Source organism: Schistocerca piceifrons, chromosome 4 (genome assembly GCF_021461385.2).
Source record: "Schistocerca piceifrons isolate TAMUIC-IGC-003096 chromosome 4, iqSchPice1.1, whole genome shotgun sequence".
Classification (NCBI taxonomy): domain Eukaryota; kingdom Metazoa; phylum Arthropoda; class Insecta; order Orthoptera; family Acrididae; genus Schistocerca; species Schistocerca piceifrons.
In genome coordinates this window covers 656,286,929-656,299,886 of record NC_060141.1, presented here as the reverse complement: position 1 = coordinate 656,299,886, position 12,958 = coordinate 656,286,929, and the positions used below count along the sequence as shown (strand labels likewise).

The window sequence follows — 12,958 nt, the reverse complement described above, 5'->3', positions numbered from 1 at the left end:
ATTTTTCCTCTAAACGGCAGTGTGGGACTGTGTCAAATGTCTTTCTGAAGTCCAGGAACACGGCAGCAAATTGAGCGTCGTTGTCTACAGCGTTATGGATCTCATGGAGGAGTTTCTCAAGATCTCTGTTTGCGGAATCCACGTCGGTTTCTACAGGGGAAATTTTCAAAAAAATGGTTCAAATGGCTCTAAGTACTATGGGACTTAACATCTGAGGTCATCAGTCTCCTAAACTTAGAACTACCTAAACCTAACTAACCTAAGGACATCACACACATCCATGCCCGAGGCAGGATTCGAACCTGCGACCGTAACAGTAGCGCGCTTTCGGACTGAAGCGCCTAGGTCGGCTCGGCCACAGCGCCCGGTTGGGAGATTTTCGTTCTCCAAAAATGTCATAGAACGATGTAAGTCTGTAAATGTGTGCATCTGTCCTGAGGCCATTCTTGGAAACGGGAATGACCACCGTCTTTTTCCAATGGTTAGCTGCTCCAGAGATTTGCGACAAACTCTGTAACCTCCCCACAAAAAATAATAATAAAATAAATATTTTGGATAGTGATTCTAATTTTAGTGTAACCTCAGAACAAAATTTGGTTCCCATTTGTAATCTCCGTATAGAAATGCATTCACATTTAATGTACCCACAAAATTCTTTTCTCATTTAATGTAAGCTCGAAACAGAAAAATTCTTAAACCTCGTAATAAAAAATAAATTCAGTAACCTGGTAAATTTTGGACGACAGCAGTGCTGTGTCATGGCCCTGTAAGATCATTCTGAATAAAAAAAGGAAAAATTCTTACCTCAATAAAATTGCCGAATATATCTTCTCTTACAATAAAATTTTCCGGCACAGCTCTGTGCAATACTGGCCGATGGATTTGTCATTTATGAAAGGAAGCAACTGATTTTTCTTTTGCAACAATCGGAATGATCATGGATTGGAGAAATTAGTAAATTCTTTAAATTGAAATGAATGCTTGTAAAAAAATTACTTTATATGACAAAGATTATTATTAGGACATTTTTAAAACATTTGCACGGGAGTTCGGATAACATTACTAGATATGCGCGAGGCTGCTTTTTACCATATACAATAATACTCAGGCTCCGGTATCGCTGCACCGCGACCGGCCCAGCCAACACGATACACTATACCAGACCAGAGCAGACTGCAGACTAGTCACTAGCAACGACTTAGTGCTACAGCTACACAGTTCCTACTCAGTCAACACTGCTCTCTGGTCAGCGATTCTCTTATACCTTGCATATCGCAGGCAGCGCATGAGCAACACATCGAAATTACATCTGCTCGGACCTCTTACAACTCCTTATGGAAGAGAAGCAAGTTCTTACGCGTAATCTTTGTAGAACCTTATAGGTATCTCATATTGTCCAAGTTCTAGTATGTTCTGGTGAAGAATTTCGTTCAAGGTGTAACACGTGCGAAACACTTGCTCTGCCGGCAGGTGGCGTGGTTGCGGGTGGACACGCAGACCATCCTGACGATCGCCACGCACGTCATCACCAAGAACCACCGAATCGGCGTCACGCACAGTGACCAGCGCACGTGGTACCTGCAGATCCGAGAAGTGCGCGAGTCAGACCGCGGCTGGTACATGTGCCAGATCAACACCGACCCCATGAAGAGCCAAGTCGGATACCTCGAGGTCGTGGGTAAGTCGTCAGTGGACACTTTAAGCAGTTTTTAGATGTCCATCCTTTTGATTGGAGGTCTGAGGAAGTTCGGCCGTCCATTTACATTACAAAGTGAAACACTTGCAGCCGTCCTTATGATCCCAGCTATTATATGGCTACCAGTTTTGGCGCTTCAGTGCACCATTTTCAGGCCTTAACCGACGTTGAAGGGATTAACTCCAATCGTATACACGATTCGTCAGTGGCCAACATATATGAACTTGTTTTCGCAGACTACCTGTAATAAAGACGTTGTGGTTGATGAATCCTATATACGATTGGAGTTGACGCCCTCAGCGCCTGAAGTTGTGCGCTGAAAACCGAAACTGGTAGCCATAAAATAATATCGTAAGATCGGTTGTAGATTTTTCATTTTATTATATACTTCAAACGCTGCCACAGTAGGTATAGGGCAACTATTACGCTCTAGTTTGCGTCATGTCACGCCGCATTGCAGTAGCAAGGAGCGGTTAAATGCGATGAGACTGAACGCAAAATCTCATCACGTGTTCACTACATAGATTCAGAGTGGTCACTATTTTAGAGTGATTTTTTCTTCGCATCTATATTTGTGACCTCTTCATCCAATGTTACAGGGCGTTCGTAGATTCTAGTATAATTAAGCTAATGGTAGGAGAAAATATCTTATCCTTAACCATTATTTTCTTTGTATTCTGTTTATTACAGCTACGGAAACGCACAGCTATTCTATAACTTTGTTGTTCAAAGGTATTCCACGGATCATACGTTGCAGCCGCTTTGTTATCAAGGAATTTTGTGTTATTGAAGTTTTATTGTTGATTATAGGTTTTGCTTGTATCTTTGTAAAATGGATGCATGTGAACACATGACTAGGACTACTCGCATCTTTTTTTGGTTAAAATTGCTTTTAATGGAAGCAGAAATATTTCACTGATCATGTTATTTTACGTAAATTCAATTCTAGAAAAAAGTTCATTAATATGCTTTCGTTCTTTTTCCTAATAAATTTTCAAAGTTTTCTACACTCCTTTCTGTAGTCACACAGTAAAAGAAATCGTTTGTGTAAACTTTACTATGTTCTTAACAGCAAATCATACACAATATATAAAAGAGCTTTGTTCCCGCAATCAAACGTAATACTTTCAAAGCTGTGAAAAGTTTGGATCAAACCTTTCAGTTCGGGAGATAGGCGTTGATAAGGTAGGGAGCACGGCACAAGGGTGCTGGGGCGAAATACTGAGCCACAATTTGAGGATACAGTAAAAAAAAAAAAATTGACAAAACCGAGAGCAAATATTGGTTACAACACAGTTACAGAATAATATTATCATAAACAACAGGTGATACCCTCAGTTGTTACAGTATTAATTTATAATAAAATTTTAAAAAATTTCCCCCTATTTAAGCAAACAATTCTTGAAAGTGTGAAAGATAAACAGCCTTATGGCCCAAAACTTTATATATAAACAGAATTTCTGTTACATAGAATTAACTTCACAATTAAAATTACAAGAACTTAACTACCGATGTATGTTGAATGAACGAATGTTGACCCAGGAAAAATAGTTCCTTATGAAAGTCAATAATGTAACACAGTTAATAGCAAGCTAGAAGCTTTCAAACTAATCGAATGCAAATCGTCGTAACAGCAAAACTCTCTAATACAATTAAACAACCTGATTAATGACCAAAGAATCTGTAGCTTACAGATCATTACATAATGCAGCAGCCTGAAAAGAGTAAACACAAATTAGCACACTATTGACGTTGGAATTCATCGTCGTCCGCCCGTCTGAATTTCGTGTGCGGGACCCAATCGGAAACGACAACCATCACTGGCAGTACAATACAACAGCTTCTATAACACACAAAACCAACATTAATATACAATTCACTTAAACAAATCACCACAACGGTAAAACACAGAATCATAAAAGAAGAAAACTAATGAAGATAAGATTCGGCTTTAAGTTCCTTAAATTCGGTATTGCGTTATAAACTGCAGCTACAATTGACGTTAATTCTGCCGTTAAGGCAGCTTGAATCAAACTGACATTCAGAAAAGGCAATCTGCAAAGCAACTCAGGACTTTGACCGTGCACACATTTTCAGCTACTAAGAATACCGCCCTTTGACGGCTCGAGGTTTTCAAGAAGTTGCAACCGCCCACAGGCAAAAAGTGGTACAGCAAAGTCCAACTTAAGTTGAAAGTTAATCTTTAGCAGGCAGGCGAGGAATTCATTGACAAATCGTGAAAGTAGCAATGCACTCTGATAAGTTACAAATTCGTCGAATGTCGGTGACAAGTGACAGTATCACAAACTGACAGCAAAATCAATTAGGGCAGTTAATTCCACTCTCGATTGACAGTGATGCAAACTCAACACCCAGACGATTTAGAACACCCCTCGAACAAACGGAGTGGCAACACGGAGCAATAAAAATGTGAAAACGATCAACCAGACAAGTAGGTCAAAATTTGAAAATTAATCCGGGGAGCTGCCGTAGCTGTACAAGTCAGGAAGCGGCCGAGTTTCGCCTAAACAGAAACAGTTTCAACAGAGACCAGGGATACACACTTAGCAGGGCAGGGGGACGGGCGTTGGACATCGAAAGAAAGCAGAGACAGAGGCGCGGCGCGGGAGCGTCAGTTTCAAACGTGGCGCCTCCCCCTGGCGCCACCTGACGTCACCGGTGCTGCCACGAGCTGACCAGGTCTACTTACGCGCGCGCGCCACATTGGATCGATGTGATTGGCTGCTGATGATGTCATCATGCCTATATAAGCGAGAGACCGTAACAGCCCCGGCAGTCAGTGAACTCCTGACGACGATGGCGGAGGTGGCCATCGAAAGCTCGAGCATTTTATTTGAATTGACGCGGCTGGATAACCGAGAACGTTTTATTCATGTACAAATCAGGCCAAACTCCGGGTGTCTCGTCACAGCGTAAAGGCGGAACGACTCTTGAACAGAGCCTATTTTTAATGATCACTGCAGCCACACTCCAGTTCCGCTGTCATCAAGTAGGACCCGCATCTTCTCACCATAGGATTATGCTGAGAAGATGCGGAGCCTACTTGGGGACTGCGCATACCGCAAGATTGACACAGATCCTACCAAGAGGGTCGAGAGGAAGACTCTGCCGCTTCTCAAGGATTCCGCCTTCCCTGACGAGATTACCAAGAAGCTACGCCCGAGGGCAGCTGTTCCTCCGAGACTACGGACTGCCGAAGGTACACAAGGAATCGATTCCGTTACGTCCAATTGTCAGCAGTATTGGTGCTCCAACGTACCTTCTCGCCAAGCACCTCAAACAACTGCTTAGTCCTTACATTGGGAGATGTACACACCATTTCCGTAACTCCGTGGATTTCCTGGGACGCTTCAACAACCTTACGCTTAAGGAATCTGACATACGTGGTATTTCTGTTCACTAAAGTTTTGTTACAAGAATCCTTGGAACTCATCAGCAAGAAATTTGACGAAGCGACCACCAACCTTTTCAGACATGTTCTGACATCAACTTACTTCTTATTTGACGGTGAATACTACGAGCAGACAGAAGGAGTAGCCATGGGGAGTCCACTCTCACCTGTTGTCGCAAATATGTACATGGAACATTTCGAGGAGGAAGCTCTTGAATCAGCACATCTAAAACCCATCTGTTGTTTTAGATATGTGGATGATACCTTAATTATCTGGCCACATAGAAGAGATAAACTGGCAGACTTCCTCACACATCTCAACTCCAGACACGAGAATATTAAGTTCACCATGGAGATCGAAACGGATGGGATGCTCTCTCTCCTAGATGTTTTGATTAGAAGACGAGTTGACGGCACTTTGGGCCACAGCGTGTATAGGAAGAAGACGCACACCGATTTGTACACAAATGCGGATAGCTTCCATCACCAGACACAAAAGAATGCCATGCTCAAAACTCTTGTACACAGAGCTCACACCATCTCCAACAGGGACAGTCTCCAACAAGAATTGGACCATCTGAAGACCGTGTTTCGGAGGAACGGTTAGAGGGAAGGGCAAATTCGGAGGGCTCTACATCCCACACCTGCAGTACCGGCGGAAACTGAGGATGAACCTCAGGAGGAGGCTGCATTGGCTGTTATTCCGTTTTGTGGGGCCTTATCCGGAAAAATTGGATGCATTTTACGTAAACACCAAGTGAAAACCTTCTTCCGTCCTCCAAGCAAAACCAAGAGCCTTCTTGGTAGTGGATAGGACAACCTTGGTCTACGTAACTCAGGGGTTTATCAGATACCTTGCCAATGCGGTGGTGTATCCATAGGTCAAACCATTCGTACCATTGAGAACCGATGCCGAGAACATCAACGAACGGCACACTAGACTGCAACAGCCCAGTAAGTCGGCAATCGCTGAGCATTGCCTATCGGAACTCCACAGCATGGATTATGACCAAACCAAAGTCCTGACACAGACCTCCAAATACTGGGACTGTGTCATCAAAGAAGTCATAGAGATCAGAGGGAGCCACAAATAAATTGTGACAGCAGTTACATCCTTAGCAAGGCGTGGGAACCTGCGATCACCCAGATTAAGAAGAAAAAGGATATTTCCCAGAGTGTACCGACTTCGGGGGAGGAGGGAATAATAAAGAGAACGGTACCGGCTGACCCCCCTGAACGAGAAGACCTAGGACGCACCGCCCAGACGGCGGGAGAATGGACGCTGTACCTGGACTGCGCGCGGGGCGCAGACCGCACCGACTCATAGAAAGCGCCTGAGGGAGGAGCGGAAGGGGATTGTCCTATATATACCTGGCGCCGGCCCACCGCCGGTCAGTACATCAGCGCACCTGATGATGGCAATGTGGTCGATTGCCGAAATATTGTGTCCTCTGCACATTCATACCAGGCTGTTCACCCGAGATTTATTTCGTCAGCTTTTAAGCTGATTGTGCGCTAATTCTCGCACTTGTAAGCTCTTTCAGTCTTCTGAATTGTGTGGGTGATATTTTCCCGAAAGTCAGACAGTACGTCGTCAAACTCATACATTCTACATGCCAAAGTGAATAGTCATTTTGTTGCCACTTCTCCCCCTCCCCCCCCCACCCCATCCCACCCCACCCAACGATTTTAGAAATTATGATGGAATGTTATCCACCCCTTCTCTCTTCAAAGCCCACTAATACTGGATCCCCTACCTCGTCTGTTTCTTCTTGTATCACATCAGACAAATCTTCCACCTCCTAGAGGGCTTCAATGCACTCATTCCACTTATCCGTTAGCTCCTCTACATTTATCAATGGAATTCCTGTTGCACTGTTAATCTTACCACACTTGCTTTTAATGTGAACGAAGGTTGTTTTGCCTTTCCTGTATGCTGAGTCAGTCCTTCAGTCAATCATTTCAGCCTACTCTTCATCACTACTACATTGTGATCTGAGTCTGTATCTGCTCCTGCGTACGCCTTACAATCCAGTACATAATCTCGGAATTTCTGTCTGACCATGATATAATCTAATTAAAATCTTCCCTTATCTCCCGGTCTTTTCCAAGTATGCCTCCTTTTCTTGTGACTCTTGAACAAAGTATTCACTACTACTAGCTGAAATTTATTACAGAATTCAATTAATCTTTCTCCTCGTCCGTTCCTTGTCCCAAGACCACATTCTCCTGCCCCTACAACGGCATTCCAGTCCCCCATGACTGTTAGATTTTCATCTCCCTTTATGCACTGTGTTACCCTTTCAATAGCTACATACATTTTCTCACTCTCTTTATCTTGAACTTGCGACATCGGCATGTATACCTGAACTATCGTTGTCGGTGTTTTTTTGCTGTCGATTGTGACAAGAACAACCCTATCACTGAACTGTTCACTGTAACACATTCTTTGCTCTACCTTTCCATCCATTACGAATCGTACTCCTGTTATACCATTTTCAGCTGCTGTTGATATTACCCTATACTCATATGACCAGAAATCCTTGTCTTCTTTCCATTTCACTTCACTGACCCCTACTATATCTAGATTTAGCCTTTGCATTTTCCTTTTCAGATTTTCTAGCTTCCCTACCACGTTCATGATACTGACATTTCACAACCCGAACCATAGAACGTTATCCTTTCGTTGGTTATTCAGTCTTTTTCTCATGATCACCTCCGCCTTGGCAGACCCTTCCCAGAGATACGAATGGGGGACTATTCCGGAATCTTTTGACAATGGAGTGATCATCGTGACACTTCTTTAGTTCCAGGCCACATGTCCTGTGAATACACGTTATGTATCTGTAATCTGTGGTTTCCATTGCCTTCTGCGTCCTCAGGCCGTTGTCATTGCTGATTCTTCCGCCTTTAGGGGCAGTTTCCCACCCCTAGGACAAGAGAGTGCCCTGAACCTCTGTCCGCTCCTCCGCCCTATTTGACAAGGCCGTTGTCAGAATGAGGTGACATCTTACGACGGAAGTCTGCAATCGCCAATGCTGATTATTGATCATAATTTACGCAGTGGCGAGTTTCGAACGCGGAACAGAGGACGTTTTAACCTTCATGCGCTCGCGCTAGAAATAGTCACGAGAGCTTTCGCGCGGGCGGTCGGCCGACCGCCCGAGAGTTTTCATCAATCTCTTGAGGTTTTCCGTTTTGAAAGGTCATATTTCCATAAAATATCGACATAGGGTATCTCACACAATATTGCAAACACATTTGTAATCAAAATTATTTATTTAGCAGTAAAATATACAATGGAATACAAAAAGGAAGCCAAATACCCAAATGAAAGATAAGAACATTTTTTAATTGTAATGTTTTGGGACTATATAATGTAATACTTAAGACTAGAATTATTCACTGTCTTAACTCGTCCCAAGAAATGGCAATTTTGCTTTGAAAAAAGAATTTTTGATTGAAAACGTCACATTTCTGTCAGATGAAAAATGCTGATCAGTCTGTATCCATTTCATTTTCGTTTTGAGGCTGACAACAATTATTGCACGTAACTGTCGTTGTTGAATGTCGTAGACAAACGTTTCTTCCACATTCACCGCATTCTCGCTTTGCTTTTATATTCTCTTTTGAGCCACATAAATAACATATTCCTCTCCATGTAGGGATTGATACAGCTGGATAAACTACATCACTCTCCGTAATTTTCCAAAAATACTAACAAATCTTTTGGTAAATGCTTCAATTTAGCTCTTTCTTTCGGATTTTCGCTCATCAGATCCAAAGATAACGCATGTAAGAATTGTCTTCTCGTTTTTTCTTTCATATTACCTGTGTTGAATTGAAAAATGCGTAACGAATTTATTCCTACCAAGTCAAGTAAGCGGAAAAATATACATGCAGGACACCTTTGTGTTCTTCTTGATGGTGAAATTATGGAGCACATGAGATCTTTAGTATCAACTCCACCTTTGGTTGAATTATAGTCTGTGATTTGTACAGGTTTTTTGGTATCTTCATCAGTGATGTCGGTATCATGCATTGTGGAGAGCACTACTACAGCTTTCCTTTTCTTGTAATCATAGAAATCAAAGTTTTGTCGTCTTGACAACCGAACATGTAGTCTCCTGCCACTGCATTTCCATTTACTGTCACAAATTCCGGGGGAATTTCTCTTTTATTTTTTCTCATTGTACCTAAAAATGTTAGGTCTTTGGTAAGGAGGTATTCATCCAACGGGTAACTTGAAAAATAATTATCAGTTGTTACATTTCTATTTGTTCCTTCTATGCATTCAACCAATCTAGCGACCAAGTCGTATTGTTTGTTGGAGAGTACGTTAGGTCCTGGCACCTGTTTTCTGCAGTATACTTCTAAATTATATGTATAAAAAGTGCGTACATCACACAATGCATACATTTTTAACCCGTATTTGGCTGGTTTTTGAGACATGTACTGGATGAATGAACATCGTCCTCTAAACGCAACCAACATCTCATCAACAGTGACAAATTCCCCTAAACTGAATGATTTTTAGCTGTTAACAATGAAAGAAGACAAAATTTCTCGTATATGAGCAAGTTTGTCCGTTGCTTGACGTTCCAATCTCGTGTTTAGGTCATCAAATCTTACAGCTCGTAGCAAAAATCTAAATCTATTTAGGCTGAAATTGGCTCGCAAAATTATTAGATCTGTTCCATTGTTATTGAAATATTCAGAGAAATTTGCACCGTTTCCTCTTTTGACCGCAACCATAAACAGAGCACCAAACAATGCTGGCATTTCAGCCGTTGTTGTCGGCTTACAATCCCTTTCACGTACTTCAGAGTCACTGCTTCCTTCTGCCAGTGCTTGACGTGCCAATTTTTTCCTTTCAATATAAATATTCGTGTACTTTACGATCCCTTCTACCATTTCAGGAGTTATTATACACTGAAAACTTTCCAGTCGAGTTTCACATTGTCTGGCTTGTCCTCTAGGACCTGGTAGAGTTTTGATTATATATTTTGACTTTGATTTTGTGCTGGTAATATTGGCACTACTAGCCCAAATAGTTTCCGTGTCCTTACCTATATAAAATCTGATGTCATTTGTTGGTAGGTCTTGTTGTTCTATGTATTTTTCTCCCCCGCTTTCCAAACAATTTCCGACTCACTTTGATGTATATCATCTTCAATCCCTTCTTGTTCATAATCTGGGTCATCGGAAACGTCATCTTCTAGGACTTCCTCATGGCCTTTCCCCTCTGCTTCCTCTCTCTCCAATTCAGCCAAGATTCTATGTGTCATCAGACGTAACGTTTCGTCGTTCCCTTTAAAAAATAAAAATAATTGTTACTTTTGCCAACAGAAATTTCTTAGAATGACGAAGTGCTAAAGTAGAAAGAAAAACAGACTTTGTGAATGGTAAAATTTATAGAAAGTAATGCACATTCACTAGAGAATTGGAAGAGTCTATAAAATTGAGGAATTATAGGGGAATTACAAAAAGAAATACTTACATTCCGAAGTAGACGAGTACAACAAAGTCTCGTAAGCGCTTGCAAGGCGGTAAACTGACCGCCGAACGTGTTCGAATCTGTCGGAAAAAAGTGCAACTAGAGAATGCATGTCCCTCCCGCCGCCTCTGTACCTTTGTGGAGTAAGTATGGCGCGAAATTGCAAAAAGGCGGTCACTTCACCGCCCGCGCGAGCGCGTGAAGATTAATTACTAATCAAAGATGCTGCCAGGACACTAAAGGCTCGTTCTCACCTTATATTTCCTATAAATACTTAGTTTTCAAGTTAAGGACTGCCGAGACACTCCCAGAGAACCTAAGCAGGTCACACGTAAGCTACTCTGTCGTAAGATTCTGGTAATGGAGTGTTGTATTGCACAGGTCTAATGTGTGAGTAAATTGAAAAGTTGAGATTATTTCAAGTGTTTGACTGGTCCTAATGCATTTGAATTATTTGAGTGATTCTCATTAACACCAATAAATAACATCATTGAAATTGGTATTTTCCTGTACTAAAGACTCGCAAATGTTTTATGACTGTTGGAAATTGCTAACTTTTACTCTAAATTTATTTTTATCAACATGTCATAGATACCTGAATCAACGCTTCCTCTGTGCTTCACAGCAAATAATTTTCCTGTCAGTTTGTCTCTTAAGGCATTGAATGAAATAGGTCTTATCACAAAATAACACTAATAAGTGGTGTCTCACGCGAGGAGATTTCTGTCCCACAAATCATAAGAAGGTGCTTTGCCTTTGATAAAAATTGATATCCATGTTTTCAGCACTCTTCATCTGGTAACCTTGCGAGGTGCTGAGATGGAGAGACGCGATGTTCACCTGATTTCATATAAATCTGTATCAGAAGGGCAAGTAGAATCTGCTCCCTCCCCCCCCCCCCCCTCCACAATTTAAGCTCTCACAATTCCTATCACTCATACGAGGGCTATCCACAAAGTACATTACGTTTTGGAATTAAAAATAAATAAAGTATTGGAATTTTTTTATTATATACAGATGAAAGCCACACTTAAATACTACTTTTCTACATAGTTGCCATTTAAATTAAGGCACTTATCATAGCGATGGACGAGCTTAGAAATTCCTTCGTCGTAAAATTCGGCCGCCAGCGCCTTCAACCACGTGGTTGATACACAGACACCGCGTTGTACCTGTTGTGGGCGGGAATGAATTTCAAGTGGATCGAAAAAGTTGATTGCGCTGTCTACACTGTACAACAGTGGTGGAGTAACATTACTCATCGATAGTTCCATATATGAAAGATTCCTGGTGTGGTCACAATGCGATAATGCCCGGAGCTGAGAACATCAGCATGAATAAACAGGTCCCTACTTTTCCGGTGCTGTGAACGCTTTACCAAACTGTAAAGTCGAATCATGGGTACACATCTATCAGCACAGGGCTGCTCTGCAGGCTGCAAACAGGGTTGCCGACCTCCGTTACGAGTTGCGGCAGCGGATAATTTTCCGACAAGTCGCAGATTCGAATGATGAGTTGTTCAGACTGATGATTACAAATGGGGTCTGCTAAACCCAGTCTGAGCTACTGTGACAGTAATCACTCCCATGCTGACCAAGAATCTGGTCTTCTTGTCTACAATAAAACTCTCTGTCTGTCTCTCTCTCTCTCTCTCTCTCTCTCTCTCTCTCTCTGTAGCGGTCCAGATGAGACCCTTCGAAAACTCCAACACTTCCAATCGTGGGATCACTCACCAGTAATTTCCCCAGAGTAAGCCACCTACAGGAGTTTAAGATGAGCTAAACTGATCCATATGGCTCGTCGACTACCTTGAGCAGTTTGTTATATGTAGACCTAACAGGTCCTGTCAGCCCATTTGTCAGCATTTTCGAAATCTCTTTAGCGATTTTATCTGTGCAGACCAGAGAAATTGGATAAGGTGGCACAAATAATTTCTTGTGCGGACGTCTTGAATCCATAGTGGAAATTCTTTATCATCCCAATTTTTCGCAGAAAACTTGTGTGTTCTGCAGTAACGTGTCCCGTAATTCATTGGTCTCTGTATGTTCAATGCATTGTACTGCTTCTATTTTCTGTTCAATCACCTCTCTAATTTCTCAGGTCACTACTACCTTATTCTGCTCCTTGGCTTCTTTGGACACTTCGTCAGATAACCGAAATGGTAGTTGATGCAATTAAGTCTAACGAAACTGGTAGAAGGTTACACTTGTATCGCGTGCTCCTTAAACTTAATGCAAATAGAAGTGTCAGTGCAACCCATACCCTCTCCTCCTCCGAAGTCAAGATTGCTCTTGTGTTCATTCAAAAATTCATCCTAATGATCAGGTCTGTTGCCAAATTTGGCACGACCACG

The 12,958-nt window shown here is 42.0% G+C and overlaps 1 protein-coding gene across 2 annotated transcripts in view; it reads left to right on the top strand.

Annotated features, from left to right (window-relative positions):
- Positions 1–1,473: 1,473 nt before the first annotated feature.
- The window catches only part of LOC124795023 (neurotrimin-like), a 388,376-nt gene continuing 376,891 nt past the window's right edge, over positions 1,474–12,958 (top strand). The window contains exon 1 of one of the 2 annotated variants that reach the window (XM_047258790.1): positions 1,474–1,678. In XM_047258790.1, the coding sequence (XP_047114746.1) occupies positions 1,621–1,678 (58 nt within the window). In that variant the 5' untranslated portion in view covers positions 1,474–1,620. The remainder of the gene's footprint in view (positions 1,679–12,958) is intronic. The other variant, XM_047258789.1, reaches the window with a different exon arrangement.